We start from the raw sequence: 14,040 nt of genomic DNA on the forward strand, positions 1-14,040 counted from the left end.
AATCAAAACCAAACCCAAGTGAGTGTATATAGGGTCCATGTGAGGTAAACGTAACATTAGGACCAGGAATGGCAATAAACTTTCTAACACTAGGGTTCCATAAAGCAGCCCTACCAGTGTATTTGCCATAAACATCATCGGATAGACAAAAGACCCCATTACAAGTACTCACTATATTAGCAAAACGCTTTAAGCCTTTAAACGCTTTAATCCGATGGACATTTTTCGTTCTATCCTTTTAAAAATATAATGGAATTTAGTTCTTTACTCTTACGAAAAGAAATTGAATAAGAAAAATAAATAGAAAAGAAATGAAAGTAAATCTAATCTCTCCCATAAATTATTAAAATATGATAGAATTTTTTGAAAAAAAAAATTATACTCTCTTTTATGTTTAAAGATATTTAATAAATATAATATAAGTAATACATTTATTCTCCTATTTCTCTTTTTTTAACTCTATTTAGAAGAAAATACTTTAGGTCAATTAAGAGGATTTGAGAAATGAAAATTTTCTTTTATTCTGTTTATTTCTCCTCTTTTCTCTTCTATTTTTATTTTAATATCTAAATAAAAGATCAATATCGGAGGAATTAAATTTCTTTTCTTTTACCTTCCATTCATATTCATCAATTCAAACAAAGGGTTAGAGTTCAAATTACATATATTAAGAAACAAGCATAAAATAGAAAAAAAATAATAAAACATCTAATTTCATTTATTAAAATCTCAGTATCTAGTCCAAAACACCATGCAAATGTACATTCTAACATTCAAAAATCAGATGGGCAGACCTAATCATATGAAAATATGCATTGTAATGGAGTCTAGCTGATCAAGATTCAAGACTCAGAGCTTTTTTTTTAAAGTTGATATTAAAATCTAATGGTAGAACTAAATTTGCAATCACAAAAACTCGATAGAGGCTCCATTAAGCTTATGTACGATAGAGCTACAACCACTACTAGTTCTGGTCCACACTAGCACATGAAGACCATTGATTTGAACATCCAGTTGCTGGAATTTGATAAAATGTGTGCAGGAGAATCATGCTCCCCAAGACACCATTTGCTTCATTCTGTAGAAATTGACTCTCCCTGTGCTTCTTCCTTTGATTCTTCATTTGCTTTATCAATCGTTGAATTAGAACTAGGTGCAACCTCCTCGAAGATTTCATTTGCTTCGTTCAGTATCATAGGACTGTTGGCATTCTTCTTCCCTTCACTGACTTCTGCAAGTCCTTGTCTACGCCATCAGGAGAAGAAGAAGGCTCCTTTGAAACTCCATTTGTGCCATCATCCTCAGAAGCTTCCTCCTCTGCAAATTCATTTGCTTCATCGAGTAAAACAAGACTCTCCACTAAAGTGTCCAAATAAAAGGAGCGTGTATTGCCCAAAATTTCTGTAGCCGAGATTTCTTCTGTCTTTGGATCATAGAAAACTAGCTCTCCATCCACTTTTGCCAATAGAACCTTACCATTTTGCCTAAATGCAACTAACCTTCGTATCCATTCCGAATGTGAAATATTGAAAAGTTTGGTCCAAGATCCTGGAACACCATATTTTTTCATCATCCAAACTGAAAAACACCTTTCCGTAGTAAATTTCATAAAAGGAACCAGCAAAAGTGATCCATCAAACACAGCAATATCCATAAAGATATATTTCTTAACCAGACAATCTGGTACCTCCATTTCTCCAAACACCTCTTCTCCCAAAGCAAAGGACACAATCACTTCGCTTAGACCATCCTCCTTAGTGGCAACCCAATGACAAGCTCCATTCAGAAAAGCAGACGTTGAGCCCTCGCGCATGGCATATTTCAGATTATTATCAACCTTTCTCCAACCCCTACTTCTCAAACTGTAAATCTCAACCAAAGGCGGAAACTCATTATAGTTAAGAGTACTATCTTTCAAATACACTACTCTCACCAACTTATAATCATCAGTAGTGGAATCAAAACCAAACCCAAGTGAGTGAATAAAGGGTCCTTTTGATGTATAGTTAACTTTAGGAAAATGAATTTTAACAATCTTTCTAACACTAGGGTTCCACAAAGCAGCTCTGTAAGTATTAATGCCACCAACATTATCAGATAGACAAAAGACCCCATTACAAGAACCCACTATATTAACAAAACCCTTAACGCCTTTAAATGGGCAATCAAGTTCCTCGACAGGGTTTTCAGGGAAACCCTCATCTGGGTATAGAAAATAACGCTCATTATCTGACTCTGTGTCTGGTTCTGCGGTAGTGCTGTACCTAAAGATAAGTAGGCCACTGTTTCTTGGAGCGGTTTTCTCGAGATGGTGGGCTATGAAAGAAGGGTTGGTGATCAAAGAGTACCAAGATTTGGAAACGCACCTGCATTTGAGGAGTGATTTCACAGGCAATCTTGACAAAATTTCAGTAAGCAACTTTTGAGAAAGACGATCCGACATTTTTTCTTTTTTCTCAAGATGTGACATTTTGCTTCTTGTTGCGTCTGCTCTGTTTTACGGAGCTATGGATCTCCTGGCTTTGAAAAAATTACTGAGCCTTAAGGCAGGCGCATTTAGTTTAACGAATGGAAATAAGAAAAATGAAATTTGGCGGGAACAGTTACCGTTGAGCTGGCAATGGGGTTAGGTACTAGTTGTACGATAAAGAATAGAAGATCTTTCTTTGTATACTTTTAATAATTACAGTACTGACGCTGTTAAAATTAATTATTAAAATTAATTATATTTTTAACTTATGAATTAAATTAAAATAATTAATTTTTTAATAAAATTACATAAAAATAACTTCTAAATATTTAAGTATGTGATTAAAAAGTATTTATATTTTTATTTGATTAAATAATAATTTTAAAATAAATAGATAACTTATAAATATAAGGTATCGTCACTTATGACTTTTAACTTATTTTAATTACTTTTTTTAATTTATAAATCAAATCAAATATTAATTTGCACATAACTTTCTATTTATAAGTAGCTTTGATCAACGTATAAATTAAACTAAATATTCTCTTATTTTTAGTCAATTAAACTATTTATGAAAAGTATCAATTTTTTCATTGGTTAATGAATTTTAATTTCAATGAAATTATTATTTAATTTCTTTATTTTGATGAAAATATTTAGGAAGTTCTTGTATTTAAAAACTTTAGCTCTTCCCCTTTTTTTTATATTCAAATTTTTCAGATTTTCTCTTCTTTTTTTTCTCTCATTTTATTTTTATTTTTCATCTTTTGATAAATGCTACAAGCTTTCTGCTTTCTATGTAAAAAGATTAATAAGTTGTCTTAGATCTCCAAGGAATAAAGGCAATAATACGGAAAAATTATTTCTCAATAGAAAAATCATAAAAAAATGTCTAAAGAATTGAATGAAAATAATTAAATAATAAAAAAAAACATGTAAATTTAGTCTCACACAGCTTTTCATCTTCATTTGTAAATATATTTTTCATAATATTGTGCTTTTTAAAAGACATAGCCTAACTAATTAGTTTTATTAAAATAGAGAAATTATATAGTAATTTAATTGGCATTAAAATTTATTAACTAATAGAAACTTTAACAAAAATTATCCAGAGAGACGCATTTATTCATATATGCAAGTATCTATGCATGCAATTATTAGGACCTAAATACGTCCGATAGTGCTACTTCTAGTCGAAACTAGAACTAGAAGCAACCTCCTCCAAGATTTCACTTGTGCCATTATCCTCAGAAGCTTCCACTTCTGTAAATTCATCTGTTTCATTGAGTAAAACAAGACTCTCCACAAAAGTATCCAAATAAAAGGAGTGTGCATTGCCCCGAATTTTTGTATCAAAGATTTCTTCTGTCTTTGGATCATAGAAAACTAGCTGTCCAAATAATTTTGCCAATAGAACCTTACCACTTTGCCTAAATGCAACTAACTTTCTTATCCATTTCAAATGTGATTTAAAATCAGGAATATCGAAAAGTTTGGTCCAAGATCCTGGAACACCATATTCTTTCATCATCCAAACTGTAAAACAGCCTTCCCCAGTCAGTTTAAAAGATGCAACCAGCAGAAGTGATCCATCAAAAACTGCAACATCCACAAACTGGTATTTCTTAACCAAACAATCTGGTACCTCCATTTCTCCAAACGCCTCTTCTCCCAAGGAAAACGACACAATCGCATCGCATACACCAGGCCCATAAAATCGCTTATTGGCAACCCAATGCCAAGCTCCATTCAGAAAAGCAGACGTTGAGCGCGCAGTGATGACATATTTCAGATTATTATCAACCTTTCTCCAACCCCTACTTCTCAAACTGTAAATCTCAACAAAAGGCCGAATCTCACCAAAGTTAAAATGCGAGTACACTATTCTCACAAGCTTATAATCATCAGTAGTGGAATCAAAGCCAAACCCAAGTGAGGGTATATAGGGTCCATATGAGGTAAACGTAACATTAGGACAAGGAATGTTAACAATCTTTCTAACGCTAGGGTTCCATAAAGCAGCTCCATCAGTGTGTCTGCCATAAACACCATAAGATAGACAAAAGTCCCCATTACAAGAACCCACTATATCAACAAAACGCTTTATGTCTTTAAATGGGCAATCAAGTTCTTCAATAGGGTTTGCAGGGAAAGACTCATCTGGGTATAGCAAATAACGCACATTTTCTTTAAATGGCCAAATAAGTTCTCTGGTGCTGTAACTAAAGAAAAGTAGGCCACTATTTCTTGCAGCGGTTTTCTTGAGATGGTGGGCTATGAAAGAAGGGTTGGTGATTAAAGAGTACCAAGTCTTGGAAACGCACCTGCATATGAGGATTGATTTCACTGGCAATCTTGACAAAATTTCTTCCAGCAATTCTCGAGTCAGATGATCAGACATTTTTCTTTTTGTTCTTCTTGCTGCGTCTGTTCCGTTTTATTGAGCTATGGATCTATTGGCTCTGAAAAAAATACTAGGCTTGCTGAGAAGTGGCTTGCCCCATTCAATTTATGGAATTGGCGGGAACAGTAATCGAGCTAGAGTGTTGAGCTGGCAACGTAGTTAGGCAGCAGTTATATCTTTCTTTGTATATAAACAATAGAAGATTCTGGAATAGAGGCCGTTACTCTTTCTTTCTACACATAATTTTTCTTCTTCTAGTTATTTCAAAATATTCTTTCATAATTTTTCTACACAAAATATTAAATTGAATATTAATTTCAAAATAAAAATATTATTTAATATTATTATTAAAATATAAAGATTTTCTGATCTGAGTCTCCAATTTCCAATCTGATTTTGTTACAGAATTGTAGTTACTGCACGTGTTCTTAATTATTAAACAAATTTTAAAGGCTTACGATTAAATAATTAAACAAATAAAACCCTTATACCAAATGAGTGTATGCATTAACTTTATACTAAAACTCGGTATTTAGTCTAGAACACCATGCAGATGTGACACGTATGTTACATAACATTCAAAAATCCAATGGGAAGACCTAATCATATTAAGATATGCACATGACATGCTGTATTTAGGCCTAGTTGATCAAGACTCAAGACACAGCTATGCTTCAAAATGCTAGAACTAAAGCACAAACTTAGGTGCTAAATATTTTCCTTACCATAATGAAACTTTAACATCCCGTCAAAAGGAATTAATTTACAAATAACAAAGACTTGTTAAAATGCTCCATTAAGCTTACATAGGCTGCTGCTGCTATTCTGGTCCATATATGCTAGCACAAGAAGACCATTGATTTTGAATAATGTTTGCAGTAGAACGATGCTCCCCAAGATACCGTTTGCTTCATTCTGCAGAAATGAACTCTCTCTATGCTTCTTCCTTTGATTCCCCATTTGATTCATTAATTAACATGTGTGAACTAGAAATTGATGCATCCTCCTCCAAGATTTCATTTGCTTTACTGTTCTTCTTCAAGTCCTACTTGTCTACACCCTCAGGAGAAGAATAATGATCCTTTAAAACTCCATTCGCGTCATCACCCTCAGAAGCTTCCTCTTCTGTCAATTCATTTGCTTCACTGAGTAAAACAAGACTATCCACAAAAGTATACAAAATAAAGGAGCGTACATCGCCCAAAATTTCTGCATCAAAGATTTCTTCTGTCTTTGGATCATAGAAAACTAGCTTTCCACCTCCTTTTGCCAATAGAACCTTACCATTTAGCCTACAAGCTACTAACTTTCGTATTCCTTACAAATGTGAAATATAGAAAAGTTTGGTCCAAGATCCTACAACACTATATTCTTTCATCATCCAAACTGAAAAATCCTTTTCTTCTCAAATTGTTATAACAAGCACGCAAATCTAAAGCACACACACAAATTGCAAAATCACACAATATTGAAAAGAGAAGAAGAATAACACTGTAACGCCCCTTACCCGTCTATTGTATAGCCGAGCAAGAAGTGTCACATTCGGTGCCGGAGCACTCTATCTTATCTTGTCATGTCTATTGTAAATTTTAATGTCATTTAAATCAGGTAATTTATGTGTAGAAATTTTTTTTTATATATCTTATTTCTGTGGAGACCCGGACAGATCCTCCTCTGTTTTATTAGCATCTGGCGGGTTCCACTATCACCTGTTAACATATTCATAGTCATCTCACATATTTACATATCATATTCTCTTTTATCATATCATTCACAACTATTTATGAGATCTCAAAATGAAGTGTCATCTATTGCATTCATATGGAAATTCATAGATAATAAATTATAAGTTTTCATTTCAAGTCCAAAATGAAATACATCATAAACTAGTAATTACATCATGACTAAACATAATGAACCAAAATACTAGTCTATACATGAGCCCTACCAAAATACAAAAGACCGGTGAGGTGACTTTGAACAATGGCAGATCTGATCAGAGCTCTGTCGATTGCACTCTTTAGTCTTCTTCTTTGGATCGATCTCCAGTACCTACGCGATGGAAAACCAACGCGCTAAGCATAACGCTTAGTGGTGCATAATTTATAATAACAATAATTTAACATTTGAAATAATATCTGCAACTCATAATTTCTGGGTCTTTTATATTTTTGTTACTCTTTGGAAATAATTAACATTATCAGGATCTTTTATGATTACTTATTGTATTTTAAGTCTTAATTAATTTTTATCAGTGTCCAAGAAACCTATAACAAACTATAAAAGCTGGATGCACGGGTGTATACTGGCTAGACAGCCATATGTCTATCCAATATACGTCTGTCAGGCATGAGGACAAATTGCAGCACGAGGCCGGTATCGGGCATGAGACCCATTGTCGAGCTTGTAAAGCCAGAAATAAAGTAGGCACAATGGTAAGTAAGTCGGCATATAGCCTATAGAATAATCATACCAGACATATATTGTCAGTTCATGATTTTCTCGGTAGGCAGTACTGCTAGCTATAGTCCCTAATTGGTATACCAATTTATCCAAACTAAATAAATAAGTCTAGGTATATTATGGGCAATTAAACATTTTTAATTAATTTAGCACTATTCACTATTACTATTTTCTAGTACTGTTCATTGGTACCTTTAATTTCATATTGATAGGACATTAGTCCTAATTTACATATTCATATCATTTTTAATATTTAATTTTCCTTATGAGTATTTTAATTATCCTATATAGCATTTTTCCCATGAACCTTTCTTTAGGTTCATGTTGATGTGTTATCTTTATCTAGGAATTTGACTAGGTTAGGATGTCTATTTAGTCACACTTTCTTCATAACAATTGCTCCTCTATGTTTAAACTTGAATTTCAATTTTCGAATCATTGAATTTGGGGTTATAGAACTCAAGTTATGGTCAAAATACCAAAGAAATAGTATTTTGAGACAATTTCTGGGTTGGCAATTTTAGTGACTAAAATTGTGCTAACAATTTGATTTGGTTAAAGGCAAAACTAGGTCAAGTGGTCCTCATGAAAAGTGTAGCCCTATGTCTAAGCTTTCCATTGATGAAATTTTAGGTCATTTGGACCAGTATAGAGAGAGTTATGACCAAATGAACACATACTGTTCATTTGGTCATTTTCTGGGTTAGCAGTGTTTGGTCATCCGGGTTTGGGCAGAGAATTGGTTATGATTTTGACAGAATTTGGGCAGGGTTTCTTCTTGAAAAATGAAGGTTTGGATGTCCCAAAACACCTCCAATTGGCCTCATACCAATTGGGGTCACACATTGTCAGTTAGGGTTCAACAAACACACTAGACTCATTGAGTCCCAACCTGCAGAAAATTTGACACTCCCAAAATTCAATCTCCTCCTTCTCCAAATTCCAAATAAGCATACATGTCACTTCTATTATCATCAATCTCAACACAATTAGGTCAAATTCAAAAATGTCACAAAATCCCCACTTTCAAGTGTACAACCCTAATTTCAAACATTAAATTCACATATATAACCATGAAATCAATTCCCACATATCATACCTTGTTAATTAACTTCCCTAACTAAACTAAAACCAACAAAATTCATCATTTTCATGGTTCCTCTAGGGCTGCCAAATTCAAGGGTTTCTGTCCCAAATTTTTCTTTTTAATTTCATGTAAATCTTCACTTGGTTTAGCATGATTTTCATGCTTAAAGAAGAGATTAAGAGTTTTGAGCACTAACCTTTTTGGGTGTCTTGCCAAACTTCAATTTTTTTTTTTTTGCTTCTTTTTGGTATCTATAGCTTCCTTAGGGTGTAGGGACTATTTTTTGTAAAGGGAGCTATGAGTTTTGGTGTGTGGAAGCTTGGAAAATCAAGCTTGAAAGCTTGACAAAAATGGTGGAGAGGGAGCACAAAGGTGGACTGTAAGAGAGAGGGAGAGTGGGGAAGAAGATGGAGAGAAAAGTAGGTGGGTTTTGTCTCTTGTGCTTTATATATTTATGTGTACTTAATTTGTTTTAAATTTTCATAAACCTTTTTCTTTTCTTTTCTTTTCTTTTCCTTTCTTTTCGTTTCCTTTCTTTTCTTTTCTTTTCTTCTCATTTCCCTAATTCAAATTCATAATTTTTAATTTGTGTTAATTATTTTATTCTCTAAATTTTTATTTTGACATTTAGGTCAAAATTCACCTTTGGGGGTGAAATGACCAAAATGCCTTTCATAATGCATATCGATTTATTTTTATTATTTTATTTTCTCAAAATTTTTCCTATAATTTCTTAACATTTATTTCATCAATTTATGCCTCCTCACTATAGTCTAAACATAGTTTCAGACATTTTGACTGTCCGAACAGACATTGGTTGTCGAAACAGTCAAATGTACAGACTACCTATGGTGAAGGTGTTACAATTCTTCCCCTCTAATAAAAATTTCGTCCTCGAAATTTACCTGATGTGAAGAGCTAAGGGAACTGTTGCCTCATCGTCTCCTCGCTCTCCCATGTCGCTTCTTCCATGTTGTGGTGTCTCCACAAGACTTTCACTAGTGGGATCCTCTTGTTTCTGAGTTCTTTTACTTCCCATGCCAAGATTCTGACTGGTTCTTCTTCATATGTCAAATCAGGTTGCACAATTATCTCCTTTGCTGAAATGACATGTGAAGGATCTAATATGTATCTCCTGAGTATCGACACATAGAATACACTGTGGATCTTATCCAACTCAAGTGGTAAAGCTAGCCTGTAGGCTACTGGACCCACACGCTCAATGACATCGTATAGACCAATAAACCTAGGGCTCAACTTACCCTTCTTACCAAATCTTAGCACTTTCTTCCAAGGTGATACCTTAAGAAACACCTTATCGCCAAGCTCATACTCTATATCCTTTGTCCTCGGGTCGGCATATGACTTCTGTCTGTCCGAGACGACTTTCAAATTGTCTCTGATGAGTTTCACTTTTTCCTCTGTCTGTCTCACTAAATCTGGGCCCACTACTTTCTCCTCACCCATTTCTGTCCAGCATAAGGGAGTTCTACATCTCCTCCCATACAACGCTTCATATGGAGCCATTTTTATACTGGCTTGGTAGCTGTTGTTATAAGCAAACCCTACCAAAGGAAGATACTTCTCCCAACTTCCTTCAAAATCAATGATGCAGCTTCTCAACATATCTTCCAATACCTATTATGTGATTCATGTCATTTTTTGTAGTCTTTTAACATTTATAATAATTTACTAGGTTCTAAGGGTTACCTGAATCACCCATTCTAACTATCCATCCGTCTGTGGATGAAAAGCCGTACTGAAGTGTAGTCGAGTGCCTAAAGACTCCTGTAGCCTCTTCCAAAACCTCGAAGTAAATTTCGGGTCTCGGTCAGATATGATCAATGTTGGCACTCCATATAGCCGGACTATCTCATCTATGTAAATTTCTGCTAATCTCTCTAATGAGTAGTTGGTTCTAACTGGTAGGAAATGAGCTGACTTGGTCAATCTATCCACAATCACCCATATAATATCATGCTTCCTCTGTGTCAATGGTAGCCCAGTCACAAAATCCATGGTAACGCGGTCCCATTTCCATTCTGGTATGGATATAGGTTGCAACAACCCTGATGGGACCTGATGCTCAGCCTTAACCTGCTGGCATGTCAAACATCTAGTCACAAAATCACCAATCTCTATCTTCATTCCAGGCCACCAATAATGTGTTTTCAGGTCTTGGTACATCTTGGTACTTCCTGGGTGCATAGCATGGAAGCTACTGTGCGCCTCTTTCAAGATATTCTTCTTCAGTTCCTCATCTCTTGGTACACATATTCTGCCTTTATAGTACAGGCACCCATCTCCTTTCAACTCATAATCAGTCTCCTTCCCCTCTTGAGTTCTGCCCATAACAGTTAGCAACTTTTCATCCCTTAACTGTGCTTCTTGTATTTGCTGTAACAAACTTGGCTTTACACACAACTCAGCCAAAAGTACCCCATCCTGTGCTAAAGACAACCGAGCATTCAATACTCTCAAAGCCATCATGGACTTCCTGCTTAGGGTGTCAGCCACTATATTTGCTTTCCCAGGATGGTAGTCGATCACACAGTCATAGTCTTTAAGGAATTCAATCCATCTCCTCTGTCTCAGACTGAGTTCCTTCTGAGTTGGCAAGTACTTTAGACTCTTGTGATCAGTGTAGATGCAACACTTCTCACCATATAGGTAATGCCTCCATATCTTCAATGCAAATATTATTGCCGCCAATTCCAGATCATGAGTTGGGTAGTTCTTTTTATGTGGCCTTAGCTGTCTAGAAGCATAGGCAACTACTTTCTCTTCTTGCATTAGAATACACCCAAGCCCATTGTGAGAGGCATCACTATAGATCATATAGTCTTTCTCTGACTCTGGCTGTGTCAACATTGGAGCTTCTGTAAGCATAGCCTTCAGCTTCTCAAAGCTGGTTTGACATTTTTCATTCCAGTCAAACTTTGCATTCTTATGCAGTAACTTAGTCAGTGGGGCTGCTATAAGGGAAAATCCCTTCACAAATCTCCTGTAGTATCCAGTTAACCCCAAAAAGTTTCTGACTTCTGTTACATTTCTGGGAGGCTTCCATTCAACTATTGCTTCAATCTTCCTTGGATCTACTCTGATTCCATCTGCTGACACAATGTGTCCAAGAAAGGATATCTCATCCAACCAGAAGTCACACTTGGATAACTTGGCATACAACTGCTTTTCTCGCAGTGTTTGTAGTACTACTCTCAAGTGTTCATCATGCTCCTCCCGGTTCTTAGAATACACCAATATATCATCTATAAAGACCACAACAAACCGATCCAAGTAGGGATGAAAGATGTGGTTCATTAGGTCCATGAAAGCTGCTGGTGCATTTGTTAGCCCAAATGGCATCACTAGGAACTCATAATGTCCATACCGGGTCCTGAAAGCAATTTTAGGAACATCTGTCTCCTTCACTCTCAACTGGTGATAGCCTAATCTGAGATCTATCTTGGAGAATACTTCAGCTCCCCTCAACTGATCAAACAGGTCATCTACCCTCGGTAAAGGGTATTTATTTTTCACAGTCACCTTATTCAGCTGCCGGTAGTCTATACATAACCGAAGGGTACTGTCTTTCTTCTTCACAAATAGCACTAGTGCTCCCCAGGGTGACACACTAGGGCGTATGAAGCCCTTGTCTAGTAGCTCCTGTAACTGAACTTTCAACTCTCTCAGTTCAGTAATTTAGTGTTTAACGGCTTATTTCTTTGAAATGTACATATCACTTTATAGTGGAAAAATAGGTCCCACACACCCCTTTCATGTAATTTAGTGTTTAACGGCTTGTTAGGGTTAAATTCTTACTATAAGATAATTTATCTCATGGACCTTTCTTTGGTTTCAGTTTTTGTGTCTTACTTTTACCTATCCATACAATCAGTTTGTAGCCACTGTTTAGCCACACTTCCTTCATGGAAGTTGTTCCTTTATGTCGTATCTTTATTTTCCCTTTTGAATCATGTCAATTTGAATTTTAGAACTCAAGTTATGGTCAAATAACCATAACTGACTCATTTTTAGATTCAGGTTCCATAACTGGGCAGCTTTTGAACTTAGAGTTTACCTAATTAATGGAATATGTTACAGTCACTTTTAGGCATAGTGATCTTCATAGAAATTGTTGTCCTATGTCTTATGATCATTGAGAAATTTGTATCACAATTTTTCAAGTTTTATGAAATTATTTATGGCCAATTAATTGGGCTGGACTCCTATACCCTATGCCAACAGACCTTCAGTTCAGGTCAGTAACTGCGAGTGACTTTTTGAGGTTCTTAAATTCATAATTTGAGAAAGGTTTCTGAAACAAAGTTGTAACCCTATTTCTTAGGATTCTGTAAAAGTATGTCTCATCTCAATTGGATTTTTCTAGTGGGAGACATGACTAAAAGACTATTCTAGGGTCAAATGAAGTTTGGTCATATTCCAGGTTTGATGTATTGACTTGTTCTAACAATTTGACCTAGTTCTCTTGATTTTTGGGTTTTGGTCAAAATTCCAATTTTGTAGTCCTATGTCTTGTGGACATTTTGCCACTAGTTTCATTTCATTTGGGTTCTTGTAGACCAAGTTATGGCCATTTTGCCAAAACTGGTTGGGTAAGTTTGTGTCTAGCAGTTTCTGGGCAACACAGGTCTGGACAATTTTGTGACCCAATTTGGGCCAGCAATTTGGTTTGGTTTTTGACATTTCTGGGTTCAGTGGTCTTCATGAAAATTGTAGCCCTATATCTAAGCTTTCCAATGGTATTAAATTCAGGTCATTTGGACTTATTTTGAGTGAATTATAGCCAAAAGACTAATTGCTGTTCATATGGTCAAATTCTGGATTCACATTTTAGGCAATCCGGATTTGATCACTTTCTAGGTCACTTTCTAGGTAGAATTTTGGCATGACCTCTGCATAAAAATTAGTCTATTATAGGTCATATTTCACCTCTAATTAGCCTCATACCAATTAGGGTCACACAATTTCATTTATAGCCTAAAATGTATACTGCCCTCAACAAACACAACCTGTACAAAATAGGACTCCCAATAATTCATTTCTCCTCCAACTTCCTTACTTCAATTTGACATTCAAGGCACTTCTAAATATCATCAACACATCTCAACAATCCCAATTGCATGGTACAATACAAAAATACCAAAGTTAGGTCAAACCCTAACTCACAATTTCAATCTCATAAAATGTCAATGTAAATCAACTTCTAATACTTAGAAATGCATCAACCAACATCATTAAATCACTTTATATACATCATAGTCATAAAAAACCCTCACTTACCATGGGTACCGAAATTTACTCCCTTCATAACTCACTAATTTCTTTTAGTTTCTTATAAATTTCACTTCATTTTAACCTTAACTCAAGGATTAATAAAGGGAGAAAAGAAGATTAGGCACTAACCTCTTGGATGACTTATTAAACTTCAACTTTTCTTCTTCTTATTACTATCAATGGCTTCCTTATGGAGTGGGCTAAATTTTTAATGAAGGGGACCATGGGTTTTGGTGACGAGAAAGCTTGGGAAATCAAGCTTTAAGAAAACAAAAATAGAGGGAGAGAGCTCCCATGGTGGCCGGCTCAAAGAGAGAGAGA

General features: G+C 35.2%; 2 protein-coding genes across 2 annotated transcripts; both read right to left on the reverse strand.

The window, feature by feature from the left end:
* Nucleotides 1-1,192: 1,192 nt before the first annotated feature.
* Nucleotides 1,193-2,446, reverse strand: LOC131182438 (F-box protein CPR1-like). Its single transcript, XM_058151990.1, has one exon. The coding sequence runs from the start codon at nucleotides 2,441-2,443 to the stop codon at nucleotides 1,193-1,195; it is 1,251 nt and encodes a 416-aa protein (XP_058007973.1). The 5' UTR covers nucleotides 2,444-2,446.
* Nucleotides 2,447-3,659: 1,213 nt separating this feature from the next.
* LOC131182439 (F-box protein CPR1-like) lies at nucleotides 3,660-4,871 on the reverse strand. The gene has a single exon (XM_058151992.1). The coding sequence runs from the start codon at nucleotides 4,869-4,871 to the stop codon at nucleotides 3,660-3,662; it is 1,212 nt and encodes a 403-aa protein (XP_058007975.1).
* Between the last annotated feature and the right edge of the window lie 9,169 nt (nucleotides 4,872-14,040).

Source organism: Hevea brasiliensis, chromosome 8 (assembly GCF_030052815.1).
Source record: "Hevea brasiliensis isolate MT/VB/25A 57/8 chromosome 8, ASM3005281v1, whole genome shotgun sequence".
NCBI lineage: Eukaryota > Viridiplantae > Streptophyta > Magnoliopsida > Malpighiales > Euphorbiaceae > Hevea > Hevea brasiliensis.